At 41.3% G+C, this 19,423-nt stretch overlaps 1 protein-coding gene across 3 annotated transcripts in view; it reads right to left on the bottom strand.

The window, feature by feature from the left end:
- Window positions 1-215: 215 nt before the first annotated feature.
- The window catches only part of zgc:174356 (proton-coupled folate transporter), a 47,335-nt gene continuing 28,127 nt past the window's right edge, over window positions 216-19,423 (bottom strand). For all 3 annotated transcript variants that reach the window (XM_023994226.2, XM_023994225.2, XM_023994227.2), the window contains one exon: window positions 216-839. In XM_023994226.2, the coding sequence (XP_023849994.1) occupies window positions 788-839 (52 nt within the window). In that variant the 3' untranslated portion in view covers window positions 216-787. The remainder of the gene's footprint in view (window positions 840-19,423) is intronic.

Below are 19,423 nucleotides of genomic sequence, written 5' to 3' on the forward strand. Positions count from 1 at the left end.
TCATCTTCTCGCTCTCTGCCTTTCTTTGTCTGTCTCTCCCCTCATTTCCCTCTTTTCGTCTCTCACTCATCTCCCAATCTCTCTCCCTCAATCGGTCTTTCCCTCTCCCCCTTTCTGTCTTTGGATTTCTCTCTCCATATTTCCCTTTCCCATGTCAAATTAAAATAATAATGGAATGCATAGTGATACCATGGAGATCTAAGATGTTTGTCTTTCTCTCAAGTGGCATAGGCTTTTATTATGATAATGCAATTTTATTTATAAAAGCAATTCTGCTGCAATCATTTTACAGGTGTGAAGAAACATATGTGTTGATTGAAATAACAGAAATGGGTAGAAGAGGCAATATTATCAATTTACCTTTACCCGTTTCCTGCAGAGCACAGCAGAATCAGAACATGTGTGATGAGAATAACTTAAAAACATGCATTATAGGTTACTCAAATGCAGCGGGGTTGTCCCATTTTCACAGTTCATTTATCGGAAAATAAATATATATATATAAAATTAAAAATATATGATTTCCTGTATAATGTACCATCTACTGCCCTCAAACTCAACTCTGGACCTCGAAGCCAATTACACAGATTTTTTCATTGTTCCCCTCTAATCAGGGACTGATTTAGACCTGGGACATCAGGTGGGTGCAATTAATTATCAGGTAGAACAGAAAACTCCGGACCTGGTAGGGTAAGAGTTGAATAGCCCTGATCTACCGTATATTATGCACTGTATAGGGAGTAGGATGCCATTTGAGACACATCCTAGGTGTACTATAGGACTGGATTTAGTCCTGTATAACCAGGCGAGGTTGTGTGGCTGGCATCTCACTGATCCACCTGTTTGGAGAGACAGAGACAGCGAGAGAGAAATACATTGTTTACTGGAGAAACTGACCTATTCATCACACCAAATTATCCACCAATGAAACGCTTCAGTTTGTATTTCTCCTGAGGGATCTCCCTATTCTCCCAACCTAGCCCTCTGAATCTCATATCCTGTACAGAATTTCATCAAATTGGGGTTTTATGGTTATAAATGCAGGACATAAGATTACGGTATATTAATTATTAAAGGATATACCAGTAGGGAGCAGTCCACAGATAAACACTTTATAATATGGTCATCTTTTATAGATAACATAATCTAAAGACTACGGTCATCAGGTGGGACCCTGTGTTGTATCGACCATAATGCATTGCTAGAGCTGTTCCAAGCCATCATCCTGCTGGAAACAATACAGTAACGTTTGGTCGTCCAAGTGAGTTTGAAATAGAGTCAGGGACAGGGTCGCAAAATTCCAGGAACTTCCTGGTTGGAGGATTCTGGATTTCCTGCTTATTCCTTCCAGTTTTGGAAACTCTAAAGTTTCCAAAACTGTTAAAATAGTGTCTGTGAGTATAACAGAACTGATTTGGCAGGCAAAAACCTGAGAAAAATCCATTCAGGAAGTAGTTTCTTTTGTTGGTTTTGTAGTTTTCTATTCAATGCCATTACAGTATCCATTGACTTAGGACTCAAATTGCAGTATCTATGCCTTCCACTAGATGTCAACAGTCTTTAGAAATTGTTTCAGGCTTGTATCCTGAAAAATTAGGAAGTAAGAGCAGTCTGAATGAGTGGACCCTAAAGTGTCACAGAGCTTTTTCATGCGCGAGACGGAGAGAGTGCGTTTCTTGTTTACCTTTTAAATTGACGACGTTATTGTCCGGTTGAAATATTATTGATTATTTAGGCTAAAAACAACCTGAGGATTGAATATAAACATCGTTTGACATGTTTCTATGAACTTTACGGATACAATTTGGATTTTTTTGTCTTCCTGTTTTGACTGCGTTTGAGCCTGTGGATTACTGAAGAAAACGTGCGAACAAAACAGAGGTTTTTGGATATAAAGACACTTTATCGAACAAAAGGAACATTTATTGAGTAAATGAATGTCTGCTGAGTGCAACCATATGAAGATCCTCAAAGGTAAGGGATTAATTGTATCTCTATTTCTGACTTATGTAACTGTTCTACTTGGCTGGTTACTGTTTGTAATGATTTGTCTAGTGGGCTATGTTCTCAAATAATCGTAAGGTATGCTTTCGCCGTAAAGCATTTTTTAAAAATCTGACACCGTGGTTGGATTCACAAGAAGTTACTCTTTAAACCATTGTAAAATATGTTTTGTTTTCTGAATTTTTATAATGATAATTTCAGTATTTGAATTTGGCGCCCAGCAGATTCACTGGCTGTTGAAGAGGTGGGACGCTAACGTCTCACGTACCCAAGAGAGGTTAAAATGTTTTTTTGAAAAACACTATATATCCATTGTTTAGCTGGAATGGATTGTTCGTATCCTGTTTATGTGGTTCTGATATTGTATCGTCGTTCGTCTGAGGAAGAAGGAGTAGACCAAAGCGCAGCGTGGTACGTGTACATGATGTTTTAATATAGCCTGAACACTGAAACAAAAAACAAAAGTGGAACAAAACGCAACAGTTCTGTCAGGCACTCACACAAAACAGAAATCAACTACCCACAAAACACAGGTGGAAAAAGGCTACCTAAGTATGGTTCTCAATCAGAGACAAAGATAGACAGCTGCCTTTGATTGAGAACCACACCCGGCCAAACACATAGAAATAGACAACATAGAACAAAAACATAGAATGCCCACCCCAACTCACGCCCTGACCAACCAAAAGAGACATAAAAAGCATCTCTAAGGTCAGGGCGTGACAGATATGTGGTTTTCTCACCGAGCTATCTTAAGATGAATGCACTAACTGTAAGGCGCTCTGGATAAGAGCATCTGATAAATGGCTAAAATGCAAATGTACATGTTTTACATACAGCTCTCATATTACTGTATTGAATTATAAAAAAATATATAAATATTGACGTCACAAATGTATCATTTGTACAGTTCTTTCTTAAAAACAAAACAAATATGTTTTAAGTGAGAATAGGCATTGGTCTAAAGCCGAAAAAGAAATTCACATGAGCACCACAATCACTATTCCACCCATGCTTTACCAAGGTTTTCCAGCACACAGCTTTGACCTACTACAGTAGCTACAGTATGTTGGTATTGTACTGCAAACTATGTGTAGGCAAGTTGCTTAGGATTCAAACCTTCTCAAACAGGCTAATTTATACTCTTAGAGAAGGTGCTTCCACAATAATGTGATTTGTACCACATACAAGGTAAAGTATTGGATTCTTCACACACCACAGTAAGACATTATCCCGTTACACTATCTTTTCATGCTTTTTTAATTAAATGAAAGCAAGCTTTGATGTTATACTTACAAGACTGTAATTTGGTGCATGCCTGTATTTCCTTAAACCTTTATTTTAGCAAAACATGTCATTGAAAAAAATATATCATAATAAGAAACATTTTTAGTCAGTAGGTGCCCAACATCATAACAGGAGGTGGTGTGTTGGACACAGTAGATCAGATAGATGCATTCCTGATTTCTGTAACTGTTAGCTTACCTGTGTAATAATGACATAGGCTCAGAACCACTTGCCTTTCAAACATGTCCCTGTTTTATCAATTGCTTTGAGGATCAATGGACAGTTCATTATAAAATAATGTGAGGCTTAAAGTTATGTTTGTACTTGTATTTATTTTTGCGAAATGAGAAACATGAGAAACAAGATTCTCTGGTCTGATGAAACCAAGATTGAACTGTTTGGCCTAAATGCCAAGAGTCACGTCTGGAAGAAACCTGGCACCATCTCTACGGAGAAGCATGGTGGTGGCAGCAGCATGCTGTGGGGATGTTTTTCAGCGGCAGAGACTGGGAGACTAATCAGGATCGAGGCAAAGATGAACGGAGCAAAATACAGAGAAATCTTTGATGAAAACCTGCTCCAGAGCACTCAGGACCTCAGACTAGGGTGAAGGTTCACCTTTCAACAGACAACGACCCTAAGCACACAGCCAAGACAACGCAGGAGTGGCTTCGGGACAAGTCTCTGAATATCCTTGAGTGGCCCAGCTAGAGCCCGGACTTGAACCCGATCGAACATCTCTGGAGAAACCTGAAAATAGCTATGCAGTGATTCTCCCCATCCAACCTGACAGAGCTGGAGAGGATCTACAGAGAAGAGTGGGAGAAACTCTCCAAATACAGGTGTTCCAAGCTGGTAGCGTCATACCCAAGAAGACTCGAGGCTGTAATCACTGCCCAAGGTGCATCAACAAAGTACTGAGTAAAGGGTCAGTACATAGATGTCATATTTCCATATATATATATATTTTTTTATACATTTGCTAAAATTTGGGAAAAAACTGTTTTTGCTTTGTCATTATGGGGTATTGTGTGTAGATTGATAAGGGGAAAAAACGATTTAATTCAATTTAGTCTAACAAAATTCTGAAAAAGTCGAGGTGTCTGAATATTTTCAGAATGCACTGAATAGCGTTTTGAAATGACACCATAAATTGATAGATTTTTAACAAATACAGCTCTGTCATTGAACAACCCCATGTCATGATTAGATTGTGTTTTTTCACTCTCTCTTTCATAAGATCTTTAAATTAAACAAAAGCTAATTTACCAACATTTCTGAAAATGCATATATAGCGTTTTGGAAATAAACTAATTTCATAAGGGATGTTTGAGTTAAAAAACAGCATGTAGCATCATTGATGACTTGATAATATAACATAACGTATAAGATGAAATGTAACAGTCATATTCTCATTCTAAGCATATTTATTTGAGCAAAGAATGGGTGTAGAAAAACTACTAGACGATATCACAGTGTGTATTACACTTGAACATTACACACCTACTCATACAAAGATCATCACCTGGATGAAATCAAATTTAGAAAAGTGTTGGCTAAAAAACTATTTGCTTGTTGTCGGAGCCAAGGTTGGCGCGGGTGACTGAATTGATAACTACTTGCTGCTGTCAGATGTGTATACACCGGTGACTGCTTGCGTTCATTCTTTGCTTGCGGGCTCATTTCTGTGACAGGCCCCAACGATGTGCCTTCATTTCAGTCTTAATGAGAGAGTGTACATGTGGAACAGAAAAGCTTTAGGGTGCCGCAGCCACAACTAATCCAAACAGCCTTCTCTCTGTTGGCGTTCCTTCACTGTAATAACACGAGCGCAGCTGAGGCCAAATGAAACCTGTAATTTTGGGAAATAAAAAAATGATAATTGCGGCGGATGTGTCGGCACGCAACAATGCTCTCCGAGTCTGAGCCCTGCAGAGAGTCTAGTTGGTGCTGATGAAGGAATGTCCAGTGAGATTATGAAATATACCCATCCTTGTCATTGAGAGTGAGACAATTGGACGTGTCATGTTTATCATCACCGGTCCAATTACCAGCTTGGTTTGGAGTTCTTGGTTATACCTTTGACTTTGAAATATCCTGGATTTCTTTTGCAGGTGCATTACAACACTGTTGTTTTTACAATGTACTGTATCTGGCCTACACACAATACACCATAATGTCAAATTGGAATTATATTTTTAGAATATTTTAATGTTTTATTAAAAATGTAAATCTGAAATGCCTTGAAAGTATTCAACCCCTTTGTTATGACAAGCATAAATAAGTTCAGGAGTAAACATTTGCTTCACAAGTCACAAAATAAGTTGCATGGAATCACTCTGTGTGCAATAATAGTGTTCAACATGATTTTTGAATGACTACCTCATCTCTGTACTCCACACATAAAAGTATCTGTAAAGGTCCCTCAGTCAAGCAGTGAATTTCAAACACAGATTCAACCAAAGACCAGGGAGGTTTTCCAATGCCTCGCAAAGAATGGCACCTATTGGTAGATGAGTAAAAAATTAAAAAGCAAACATTGAATATCCCTTTGAGTACTGTATGGTGAAGTTATTAATGACACTTTGGATGGTGTATCAATACACCCAGTCACTATAAAGATGTAGGCATCCTTCATAACTCAGTTGACGGAGAGGAAGGAAACTGCTCAAGGATTTTCCATGAGGCCAATGGTGACTTTAAAACAGAGTTTAATGGCTGTGATAGGAGAAAAGTGAGGATGGATCAACAACATTGTAGTTACTCCACAATACCAACCTAAATGGCAGAGTAAAAAGAAGGAAGCATGTACATAATACAAATATTCCAAAACATGCATCCTGTTTGCAATAAGGCACTAAAGTAAAATTGCAAAAAATGTGGCAAAGAAATTAACTTTATGTACTGAATACAAAGAGTTATGTTTAGGGCAAATCCAATGCAATACATCACTGAGTACCAGTCTTCATATTTCCAAGCATGGTGGTGGTTACAGCATGTTATGGATATGCTTGTCATCGACAAGAACTAGGGAGTTTTTTTTAGGATAAAAATAAACGGAATAGAGCTAACCATAGGCAAAATCCTAGAGGAAAACCTAGTTCAGTCTGCTTTCCAACAGACACTGTGAGACAAATTCACCTTTCAGCAGGACAATAACTTAAAACACAAGGCCAAATCTACACTGTAGTTGCTTACCAAGACAACATTGAATGTTTCTGAGTGGCCTAGTTACAGTTTTGACTTAAATCGGCTTGAAGATCTATGGCAAAACTTAAAACTGGCTGTCCAGCAATGATTAACAACCAATTTGACACAGCTTGAATAAGAATTGTTTGTACAATCCATGTTTGCAAAGCTCTTAGAGACTTACCCAGAAAGACTCACAGCTGTAATTGCTGCCAAAGGTGATTCTAACATGTATTGACTCAGGGGTGGGAATACTTATGTAAATGAAATGAAATAAAAAAGTATCTTTTGAAAAACATTAAGTGACTTTTTAGAAAAGGATACAGAGAAATATTAACTTGCAAATGTAAAAGTCTAAGGGGGGCCTTGCAGAGGGGCACTTCCTCTGGTACAGTCCAATCAGCCTTAGGGCCATGCCATTAATACTGTACTGAATACCAGTGTGACTGTTCAATTGAAGAATCATTTTGTACTCTTTCTCTGCTACAATTTAATGTTCACGAATAAAAATCTAAAGTTCAATGGGTTTCCATCGCATTTTCAACTCTTTTGTTTTGCCACAAAAACGGTTGCGTTAAATAGCAAATGTGCCTACTCTGGTCTTGGCACGTGTGCTCTAGTCAAAGGCTTGCAGATACAGTCCGGACAGGCTGTGAGGGTAGGCTAGTGTAGTCGAAAATAGAGATGGTGAATAAATGTGAACGATGATGAAGGCCAGTGATGAAGATGCGTCTAGCGACTTGCTGGGGACCAGCTTTATGAATCAATCACGATTTATGGCATTGTTTGGGTGGCCTGTCATCTGTGGGCTATCACAGGGGTCAAACACACCTTGTCTGTGGTAATCTCGAGGAAGAACCATTCCCACAGAAGTCCTAGGGTCACTGAAGCCAGGAGAGTGCGAAGACTGATGAAACTTGAATCGACTAAATTAATGTTAGTGAATTAAATTGTCATGTTTGGATTGTTTCAAGAGTTCCTAAAGAGCTATGAATTTTGATATGTTACATTGTACTGTAAGTGGTATGGATTTATTGTTACAGAGAAACTGTTATTCTAATCGTCGGATGGCGGATAGTTCAAAGAGGAGCGATACAGGGGTGCACCCTTATAATTTAGATAAGAGTTGCGATGATTAGATCCAAGAATGTGTGTGTTGTTTTCATGCCTCTGTTTTAATGTTTTGGGTCATGCAAAGTGATGTTAATTAGACGATAGGAGATACTGGGAGTTAGTGATCTTGGAAGAATAACACCTGGGCTTAAATTTAGATCAGGGAGTCAATGGTAAACCGATCTCTTGATGTACATTTGTATGTCACAGTGGTGAATTTTCTTTGCTGTTAAGACTTAGGATATTTTGTATTCTTTATATCGTGAAGATTTCTGGTATGTACCATTTTCTTATTCTATTCTTATTGCGTAACTGCAATAAATCTGATTACTTTTAAAATGGATACGAACAGTAGTCCTCACATTTCTGAGTAATATTCCTTGAATTATTATTTGGTGAAATGTCTAATGGTAAATGTTATTCACAATACACATAGCATATGTGACTCGTTTCAGGAAACTAGGCCTATGCCGCATGTCACTACTTCACAGGAACTGCATTTGAACATAAATATTTACTTTTTATCAAAATTTGTTTTTTGGCAGAAAGACCTTCAGGAACATGTGAACGTTCATGTGCCTTAATAACAAACTTGTATTCCATCCATAAATCCGAATAAAATTGTTAAATTATGAGCCAACTTGGTTTAGCCACAGAAAAAGTCAGAAGCCTTCCCGCTAGCCATGATTGGCTGAGATAAGATGGGCTGGACATGCCGGGAGATGAGTTTGGATTGGTGTGCATGTAGCATGCTGCTGTCTGTAAAGTGAGTTGTTCAGTATGTGTTGACAGTCCTTTCAACAGCGTTGTTTTTGAAAGATATAACATTAGCCATCGAGAACTACAAAAGTTTTGCTACTTTTCTCAACGACATTGATGCCCTGAATTTACCAGGCGCTATCGACATATCCGTTGGAAAAAGTGATGGGCTACTTTCTGCACATGCCACGGTCAGTGTGAACCGGAGTGACCTGACACAACGCTGGCCAAACAAGATGTAGCTACAAACAAAACAGAGTTAAATGGTTCCAGTCTGCCGTGAAGCATTCATCTATGTATGCAGGTAAGAGTCTAACTACATTTTCTAATTTTGGCAGAAAGTTGTTTTTATTGCAAGATAAAGCGTACTGTTAGCTAGCAAACGTTAGCTTGCTGGCTTGCTAGCTAACATTACGTGTATGATCTGTGTAGTAATATTATTCAAATCAGAAATCCATTTGCATTGCTAGTTATAGCCTAATGTTAGCTAGCTAACATTGAACCTAGTTTGTTAGCTTCAGCTACCTGCAGATTCATACTACAGCTATGACAATGTTTGCATTGGTAGAAGTACGAGTTGGAATTATCCCGGTTCATAACTAGCTAGCTACATGTCTAAACAAAAGACTCCACTTCGGCCGGATTATTATATGACCCATCAAATTAGGCAGGTGTGTCTGGGGGTGATTACGGCCATCTATTTGTATTTCATGAACATGTGTACATGTCTAGACAATAGTGACCCATCCACTTAGATAGATGTGGCTGGGGGGTGTTTATAGCATTTACTTCACATGACCCATCAATTTAGACAAGTGTGTTGGGTAAGCGTCGTCTAATAATGATAAAATATTTATAAAATCTTTTTATCTGGACACTTTCTGTTTTTGATATTACTATGCAAGTAACCACTTCACTGTACCGTTTACACCTTCTGTATCCTGTGCATGTGACAAATAAAATTACCTTTCATTTAATATAGCGTGTGTTCACCATATGGCCTCACATGTGAATCCTTAAAGAGATGGATGGGGCTAAGGCTTAAGGTGTGAACGATGCTGAATGGGTGTAGACAAAGAAGAGCTCTCCAGTACGTGTACCAAAACATTCAAGGGTCAATTTCTCAAAAGTGGGGTTACAAGTTGATCAAATTTCAAGGCAGAATTACTTTCCCATTGTTCTTCAATTGCAGTGTATGACCGAATCTAGGCGGTCGGTCACATATATGCTCGGTCTCTAACTATGCATCTCTGAGTCAAGGTTAACTCAATCATTTAATGCTAGGACATTGATTGCAAGATATTAACTCCTTGTCCCTTAGCCTCTTAATAATTGCATTGTAAACCTAGACACGTGCATCTTATAGTATTCCGAGCGGTGACATAAGGCTCGCAACCTTGGCTATACCCACTGTATACCATTATGGGCCTATAGCATTCACATGAAAATGAAGTCAGATGGCATATCATAGTAGGGTCATAGACCCCTACACACATTCTCTGTCATCCTCGGACAAAGTGAATTTTCCCTATCCTACATCAGTGCTCAACTTGGACTGAAATAGGTTCCGGTACTCATTTTGGGTGCCGGTACTGTTTATATTTAAGTGCAGGAGCTCCACAATACCTTTGAGCTAATATTCTATAAGAGAAACATGAGCTCAAGCAGTAGAAGATTTGAGGTGCCGGTACTCAAGCTCCAGTGATCTTCTGCCCAAGTCAAGCACTGGTCTACATGTTGAGATTATTATGGATAAGAGCGGGAACATTTTTAAAACGTCAGCCTAGAATCAATCATCATGTCACCAGAATAAGACCCTCCATATTTGGAAAGGAGCATCAAGATCACCGTGCACTTTCACCACCCTGTGAAGTGGCCTAATAAACTACACGGTTTCCCGAGTCGTATCGCGTGACTCCAAGTTAACTTCGAGATGGTTATTATATCAATATTTATGCATAAAGGCGTTTCCACCCCCATTTCTCGCTTAATTAATTTCACCGACAAAAAGATCCGACCATGTCGAACGAACAAATTATCTGTCAGTATTTATAACATTTTATCATAGCTGTCGTGATTTTTTAAAATAAGATATGACTTTACTCGTATAAAAACTGTGGATGGAAACATGGTTAAAGTCAATAATAGTATCTTCAGCTCCTGCACAATTTGCCCATTCAGAGTGGACTGTCACTCATCTACCTACAGTAGGGTGCCAGTCTGGCTCTGCTTTGTCCATGTCTAGCACAGAAAAATCCAGGGAATCAATAAATATAGAAAGAGAGAGGGGGAAAAAAGGGAGCGAAATAGAGACAGAGAAAGAGAGAGACAGCTATAGAAACAACCTTGGTCTTACAGCCTCCTGTTATTACCATTGTACCAGTCAGACAGTTTGGCCATTGAGTGGAAAAGAAGAAGGAAGGCAAATGTATACCTAAATATATAATTAAATCAATAGACATGCTTATTTTGCCTTGAATCTGAGCAGTAGCAGCATCTTTCTGGCAAGTGTGTTTCTGGTTTGTGTGTCTTTAACACACTGGATCAATCCACTGTCGTAATCAATGCAGTCACTTCAACAAATCTCTATTCAGCAACAGTGGGAGTAACAGACTGTTCCCACGCATCAACAGACAGACACCACAAAAAGACAGTCATCTGCCTTCACCAGACGGTACTACGACCATCCTAACAGATGATGAAAAATCCTTCAAATTATCAGTCTCTTGCAAATGTTTTTCATCAGTTTGGACACATTTGGACTTCTGTCTGTAATCACCTCAGTCCTATTTTATGCAACTTCGCTTTGATTGTTTGTGAAAAATAGCATTGGAATATCATATATTTTGTCATGTATTATATGGCATTCTGTAGCATTTCCACAGTCATTAATTATAATCTAAGCTCACTACTTTATGATAAATGTAAATCTCTAGTGGAATATACGACATTTGCATTCAATTTCCCAACCTGCTCAACCAATAAACAGAGTTTGATTTCCAGGCTGTACAACATGGGAGGCTGTCTTAACCTCATCCATTTTCATTTAAAATGTGGGGTATGTATGTACAGTGCAGTCGGGAAGTATTCAGACCCCTTCCCTTTTTCCACATTTTGTTACGTTACAGCCTTATTCTATTTTTTTTTTTTTTTTAATTCCATCAATCTACACACAATACCCCATAATGACAAAGTGAAAACAGGTTGTATTAAACATAAAACTTTATTTACATAAGTATTCAGACCCTTTGCTATGAGACTCGAAATTGAGCTCAGATGCATCCTGTTTCCATTGATCATCCTTGAGATGTTTCTACAACTAGAGTCCACCTGTGGTAAATTCATTTGATTGGACATGATTTGGAAAGGCGCACACCTGTCTATTTAAGGTCCCACAGTTGACAGTGCATGTCAGAGCAAAAACCAAGCCATAAGGTCGAAATAATTGTCCGTAGAGCACCGAAACAGAATTGTGTCGAGGCACAGATCTGGGGAAGCAGCATTGATGGTCCCTAAGAACACAGTGGCCTCCATCATTCTTAAATGGAAGAAGTTTGGAACCACCAAGACTCTTTCTATAGCTGGCACCTCGGACAAATTGAGCAATCGGGGGAGAAGGGCCTTGGTCGGGGAAGTGACCAAGAACCCGATGGTCAATCTGACAGAGCTTCAGAGTGTCTCTGTGGAGATGGGAGAACCTTCCAGAAGCACAACCATCTCTGCAGCACTCCACCAATCAGGCCTTTATGGTAGAGTGGTCAGACGGAAGCCACTCCTCAGTAAAAAGGCACATGACAGCCCGCTTGGAGTTTTCCAAAAGGCACCTAAAGGACTCTCAGACCATGAGAAACAAATCCCAAATCAAATCATATCTTATTGGTCACATAGACATGGTTAGCAGATGTTATTACGAGTGTAGCGAAATGCTTATGCTTCTAGATGCGACAGTGCAGCAGTATCTAACAGGTAATATCTAACAATTCCACAACAAAACCTAACACACACAATTGAGTAAAGGAATGGGACAAGAATATAGAAGTATAAAATATATGGATGAGCAGTGACAGAGCGGCTAAGATGCGATAGTAAAGAACAGATAGTGAATGATACAGTATACATTATATTCATGTGAGATGAGTAATGCGAGATATGTAAACATTCTTAAAGTGGCATTATTAAAGTGACTAGTGTTCCATTTATTAAAAAGTGGCCAATGATATGAAGTCTGTAGGTAGGCAGCCGCCTCTCTGTGCTAGTGGTGGCTGTTTAACAATCTGATGGCCTTCTCTCTCTCTGTCCCAGCTTTGATGCACCTGTACTGACCTCACCTTCTGGATGGAAGCGGGGTGAACAGGCAGTGGTTCGTGTGGTTATTGATCTTTTTGCCTTCCTGTGACATCGGGTGTTGTAGGTGTCCTGGAGGGCAGGTAGCCCCCGGTGATGCGTTGTGCAGACCGCACCACCCTCTGGAGAGCCTTGCGGTTGTGGGCGGTGCATTTGCCATACCAGGTGGTGAAACCTTCCGACAGGATGCTCTCAATTTTGCACCTGTATAAGTTAATGAGGGTTGTTGTTGCGCTGTTGAAGGCGCTGTTGTGCCTTCTTCACTACACTGTCTGTGACCGTGGTCGATTTCAGTTTGTCGGTGATATATACACCGAGGAACTTAAAACGTTCTACTTTCTCCACTGCTGTCCCGTCGATGTGGATAGGGGGGTGCTCCCTTTGCTGTTTCCTGAAGTCCACAATCATCTCTTTTGGTTTGCTGACATTCAGTGAGAGGTTATTTTCCTGACACCACACTCCGAGGGCCCTCACCTCCTCCCTGTAGGCTGTCTCGTCGTTGTTGGTAATCATGCCTACCACTGTTGTATCGTCTGCAAACTTGATGATTGAGTTGGAGGCGTGCATGGCCATGCAGTCGTGGGTGAACAAGGAGTACAGGAGGGGGCTGAGAACACACCCTTGTGGGGCCCCAGTGTTGAGTATCAGGTCGGTGGAGATGTTGTTTCCTACCTTCACCACCTGGGAGCGGCCCATCAGGAAGTCCAGGACCCAGTTGCACAGGGCAGGGTCAAGACCCAGGGTATCAAGCTTAATGATGAGTTTGGAGGATACTATAGTGTTAAATGCTAAGCTGTAGTCAATAAACAGCATTCTTACATTAGGTGTTCCTCTTGTCCAGATGGGATTTGGCAGTGTGCAGTGTGACGGCGATTGCATCGTCTGTGGACCTATTGGGGCGGGAAGCAAATTGAAGTGGGTCTGGGGTGACAGGTAGGGTGGAGGTGATATGATCCTTGACTAGTCTCTCAAAGAACTTCATGATGACAGAAGTGAGTGCTACGGGGCGATAGTCATTTAGTTCCGTTACCTTAGCTTTCTTGGGAACAGGAACAATGGTGGCCATATTGAAGCATGTGGGGACAGCAGATTGGGATTGATTGAATATGTCTGTAAACACACCAGCCAGCTGGTCTGCGCATGCTCTGAGGACGCGGCTAGGGATGCCTTCCGAGCCGACAGCCTTGCAAGGGCTAACACGTTTAAAATGTTTTACTCACGTCGGCCACAGAGAAGGAGAGCCCACAGTCTTCGGTAGCGGGCCGCCTCGGTGGCAATGTATAGTCCTCAAAGCTGTTTAATTTGTCTGGAAGCAAGACGTTGATGTCCGCGACGGGGCTGTTTTTCGTTTTGTAATCCGTGATTGTCTGTAGACCCTGCCACAATAGTCTCGTGTTTGAGCCGTTGAATTGCGACTCCACCTTGTCTCTATACTGACACTTTGCTTGTTTGATTGCCTTATGGAGGGAATACCTACACTGTTTGTATTTAGTCATATTTCCAGTCGCCTTGCCATGATTGAATGCGGTGGTACGTGCTTTCAGCTTGGCGCGAATGCTACCATCAATCCATCGTTTCTAGTTAGGGAAGGTTTTAATAGTCACAGGTATTAAACAGGCCACGGGGCTAAATCATGAAAGACTGTAGTAACGATAAGCTCCGACGTGATCGGTTCTGCTTTTGGTACTGAAGAAATTAAGAAAATACCTTTCCTATTTATTATTGCTACATAAACGTTATCTTGCACATTTTATCTCACCAACCGTTTCTAATTTGCAATAAGATGAAGACATTCGTCTATGAAGCATTTTCGCTATTCCCAATCCAGGAGAGATTTCTCTCGTGCAGAACCAGAACACACACACACACACACACACACACACACACACACACACACACACACACACACACACACACACACACACACACACACACACACACACACACACACACACACACACCTTAATTAGTGACGATGGCGGAGAGAACTAAACGTTCAAAAGTGTGGTTACACTTCACCAGAGCCGATGCTGACAATGCTCGTTGCCACAAGAGCAACAAGATGTTTTGCTTGTAAGGGCGGAAACACAAACAATCTGTCCAAACATCTATCGAAAGTGCATCATGTACAGGCAGAGAAATGCAGTTTGACTGCCTAGCTCGTAGTTCATCTCTCGTTGCCCGATCTACGTTAGGTATGTATGCTAGCAGCCTAGAGCCCACACACAGTTAACTCAATTATGAGAAACATGGGCTCATGATCAAAAGTAACCATTATCCAGCTGATTTAATTTATGAACGCACCCATAGCTAAACAATCACCCATTTAAAGATTTTGCTACTTTTTTGTTAAAGTTGCAGCTACAATGAACCAACCCACTCCTCCCTCTACTACCGCTGGTCCAAGCCAAAGACAAGCCCAAAGCCCCTTCACGCTGGCAGATAGTGGGAGGATGACTGAGGAGAAGGTGAATGAGTGCCACCTAGCCGTGACCAAGTTCATAGTGAAAGGCCTACACCCCTTTGCAACAGTCCAAGGGCTTTAGGTAACAGTCAGTCAGTATATATTGAGTTGTACACCACAACATAATAAATCAATAATGATATTTCAACACATGAAAACTTATTTTTTCTTACTGTAGGGAGATGAGCAAGGCACTCCACCCCAAATATACCCCTCCCTCCAGGAGTTACCTCAGTGACACATTCATTCCTACCTGGTATGGTGTAGAAAAGGCCAGTGTGATCACTGAGCTGAAGGACGTGCCAAAGCTGGCCATCACATCAGACGGGTGGACCAGCCTCTGTCAGGACCACTATCTCACTGTTACAGTGCACTACACAAGACAGGGCAGTGTAAAACAGAAGTTCCTCCACACCAGGGCAGTGTACAAATCGCAAACTGGCGAAGTAGTGGCAGAGGAGATCTCAGACATTCTGTAAGAGTTTGAGATAGAGCCGAGCAAGATTGTAGCTGTGACTGTTGATAATGCTGGCAATATAGATGTTGCCATCAAGAGGCTACACATCCTAAAAATAGGATGCTTTGCGCACACATTGAATCTGGCAGCGCAGAAAATCTACAAAATGACTTCCATTGATAAATGGGCAGCCCGAATCAGAGCAGTGGTCGTGTAGTTCAAGTGATCCTTGATGTCCAAAACAGTCTTGAAAGAAAAGCAGCAGCTCCTTGGTAAGAAGCCAGTTCAATCTATTAAATTATTATTCTGAAATTCCCCACATTTAACAATTTAATTCAATATTCAAGTGTGTGGTAATTAAATGTACTGTATGTTGTTTTTTGTTGTCGTTTCAGGCATTTCACAACACTCACTCATCCTTGATATCAAGACCAGATGGAACTCGCTCGATCTAATGATAGAGAGATTCATGGAGCAGTATTCAGCAATCCAAGCAGCAGCCTTGAACCCACGACCGTGAAAAGCAATGGCCAAGGACAACCTGGACGTCTGAAGGACGAGGACTTCCATAAGGCTGAGGTGTTTGTCCAGATCATGAGAATCCTCTATACATCCACACTGTGTGTCATGTGAATAGAATGCCCCCTGTGGACAGATCATACCCATCCTCCAAAAACTGGAAGAGCACTTCACTGTGAAGCATGAAGATACGTTTGTGGCAACCATCAAAGAGCAGATGTGAGAGAACCTCTCTGAGCGGTATCAGGATGAGAACATTCAAGCCTTCCTGCATAAGGCCACAGCAATGGACCCCAGATTTAAAGGGATGGTGACACCACCTGGGACAGGCTGAGGAAGGCAACTGTTGAGGCCAATGTGACAGGAGCAACACCAGGGCTGTCAGAGGAGCCGGAGCAGACAGACACAGAGCACCAGCAACAGGAGGAGGAGTCTGAAGGAGAAGGGGGGTATGGAGGAGACAGTCCCTCCATTGTACAAAACAAGGAGAGCCATGGAGGAGCTGTTCTCAGAGGAGGACGGAGTTGAGGTTGACGATCCAACAGGACACCTCGTCCCTCACCCTCAGCGAGCGTGTTGACCTAGAGGTCAAGCTCTACAAAGGCATGCCTATGGCTGAAGATCCTGTGATGTGGTGGTGGGAGAAGAGAGCTACTCTGCCCCTCCTCACAAACAGCGCAACAAGCTACCTCTGTGCTCAAGCCTCCTCCACCCCTAGCGAGAGGGTATTTTCGATTGCAGGGAACACAATAAGCCAGGAGAGGTCCCGTCTTCTGCCAGAGAAGGCAAATATGTTCATCTTTCTCCAGAAGAACTGCTAAGAACTGTTAGTCCTTTTGCAGCCTACCTTCATGCCCCACCCGTGTTGCTCTATACCACTGTATTTTCTTTCGCAGTAAAATATTGTTAATTAATTTGTTTTACATTTCCATCATCACAACATTAGAGTCTTTAGCTGTAAATAATTGTTATTTTACATTTCAGAAAAAAAGCTATGTTAAGTCTGTCCTTAATGTTTAATTTTTTTCGTAAAAAATTACAGAAAACAAACCGATAAGAATACCATTAAAGTACCGGATCGATAAGCAGTATTGGTAAGAGTAGTAATACCGTTAAAATCTTAACGATACCCATCCTTACAGTGGGTACAACATCTCCTATACACTTCCTTATAAACTCACTCACCGAGTCAGCGTATACATAATGTTATTATCGGAGGCTACACGGAACATATCCCAGTCCACGTGATCGAAGCAATCTTGAAGCGAGGAATCCGATAGATCTATCCAACGCTGGTCTGACCAAAGTACAGGCGCTTTCTGTTTTAGTTTCTGCCTATAGGAGGGGAGCAACAAGATGGAGTCATGGTCAGATTTGCCAAAAGGAGGGCTGGGAGGGCCTTGTATGCATTTAGGAGGTTAAAGTAGCAATAGTCGAGCGTGTTACTCGCTCGTGTACAACAATCAATATGCTGATAGCATTTAGGTAGCCTTGTTCTCAAATTAGCTTTGTTAAAATCCCAAGCTACAATAAATGCAGCCTCAATATATATGGTTTTCAGTTTACATAAAGTCCAGTGAAGTTCCTTGATGAACGTCTTGGTATCCGCTTGCGGGGGGATATACACGGCCGTGACAACAACCGAGGACAGTTCTCGTGGGAGATAATACGGTAGGCATTTGATTGTGAGGAATTCTAGGTCAGGTGTACAAAAGGACTTGAGTTCCTGTATGTTGTTACAATTACACCATGAGTAGTTAATCATGAAACATACACCCCTGCCCTTCTTCTTACCGGAGAGATGTTCATTCCTGTCGGTGCAATGCACTAAAATTACGTTGGCTGTATGGACTCCGACAGCATGTATGTTACAATCCCGGAAATCTCTTTGGAAAGCAACTCCTACCCAGATTTCATTGACTTTGTTAACTAGGGACTGGACATTAGTGAGTAATATACCTGGGAGTGGTGGGTAGTGTGCACGCATCCGAAGCCTAAATAGAAGACCTCTCCGGCACCATCTTCCAGCGGCGTTGTTTTGGGTCAGCCTCTGGAATCAGTTCAAATGCCCTGGGAGATACAGACTGTAACGGCTGTTGGAAGGAGAGGACCAAGGTGCAGCGTGGTACGTGTCCATATTTATTTAATGAACAATGAAATAACAAAAATAACAAAGAGAACGACCGAAACAGTTCTGGCTGGTGCAGACACACAAAACAACTACCCACAAACACAGGTGGGAACAAGCTACCTAAGTATGGTTCTCAATCAGAGACAACGATAGACAGCTGCCTCTGATTGAGAACCACACACGGCCAAACACAAAGAAATAGACAACATAGAACACCAGACATAGAATGCCCACCCCAACTCACGCCCTGACCAAACCAAAATAGAGACATAAAAAAGGAACTAAGGTCAGGGCGTGACACAAAGGATCCGCTTTGGGAAAGTTGTATTCCTGGTCGTAGTGCTGGTTAGTTCACGTCTCTCTGAAATCCAATAGTTCTTCCCAGTTGTATATAATAACACTTAAAGTTTTCTGGGCTAACAATGTAATAAATAATACATAAAAAAATAAAATACTGCACAGTTTCCTAAGGACGTGAAGCGAAGCTGCCATCTCTATCGGCGCCATCTTGCAACAAGGTTCTCTGGTCTGATGAAACCAAGATTGAACTCTTTGGCCTGAATGCCAAGTGTCAAGTCTGAAGGAAACCTGGCACCATCCCTAAAGAGAAGCATGGTGGTGGCAGCATTATGCTGTAGGGATGCTTTTTAGCGGCAGAGGCTGGGAGACTAATCAGGATCGAGGCAAAGATGAACGGAGCAAAGTACAGAGAAATCCTTGATGAAAACCTGCTCCAGAGGGCTAAGGACCTCAGACTAGGGTGACGGTTCACCTTTCAACAGGACAACGACCCTAAGCACACAGCCAAGACAACGCAGGAGAGGCTTCGGGACAATTCTCAGAATGTCCTTGAGTGGCCCAGCTAGAGCCCGGACTTAAACCCAATCGAATATCTCTGGAGAGACCTGAAAATAGCTGTGCAGCGATGCTCCCCATCTAACCGGAGAGCTTGAGAGGATCCGCAGAGAAGAATGGGAGAAACTCTCCAAATACAGGTGTACCAAGCTTGTAGAATCATACCCAAAAAGACTTGAGGCTGTAATCACTGCCAAAGGTGCTTCAACAAAGTGCTCAGTAAAGGGTCTGAATACTTATGCAAATGTGATATATATATATATTTTTTTAAATACATTTCCAAAAATGTCTAAAAAACATT

The sequence above is a fragment of the Salvelinus sp. IW2-2015 genome, linkage group LG9 (assembly GCF_002910315.2).
Source record: "Salvelinus sp. IW2-2015 linkage group LG9, ASM291031v2, whole genome shotgun sequence".
Classification (NCBI taxonomy): domain Eukaryota; kingdom Metazoa; phylum Chordata; class Actinopteri; order Salmoniformes; family Salmonidae; genus Salvelinus; species Salvelinus sp. IW2-2015.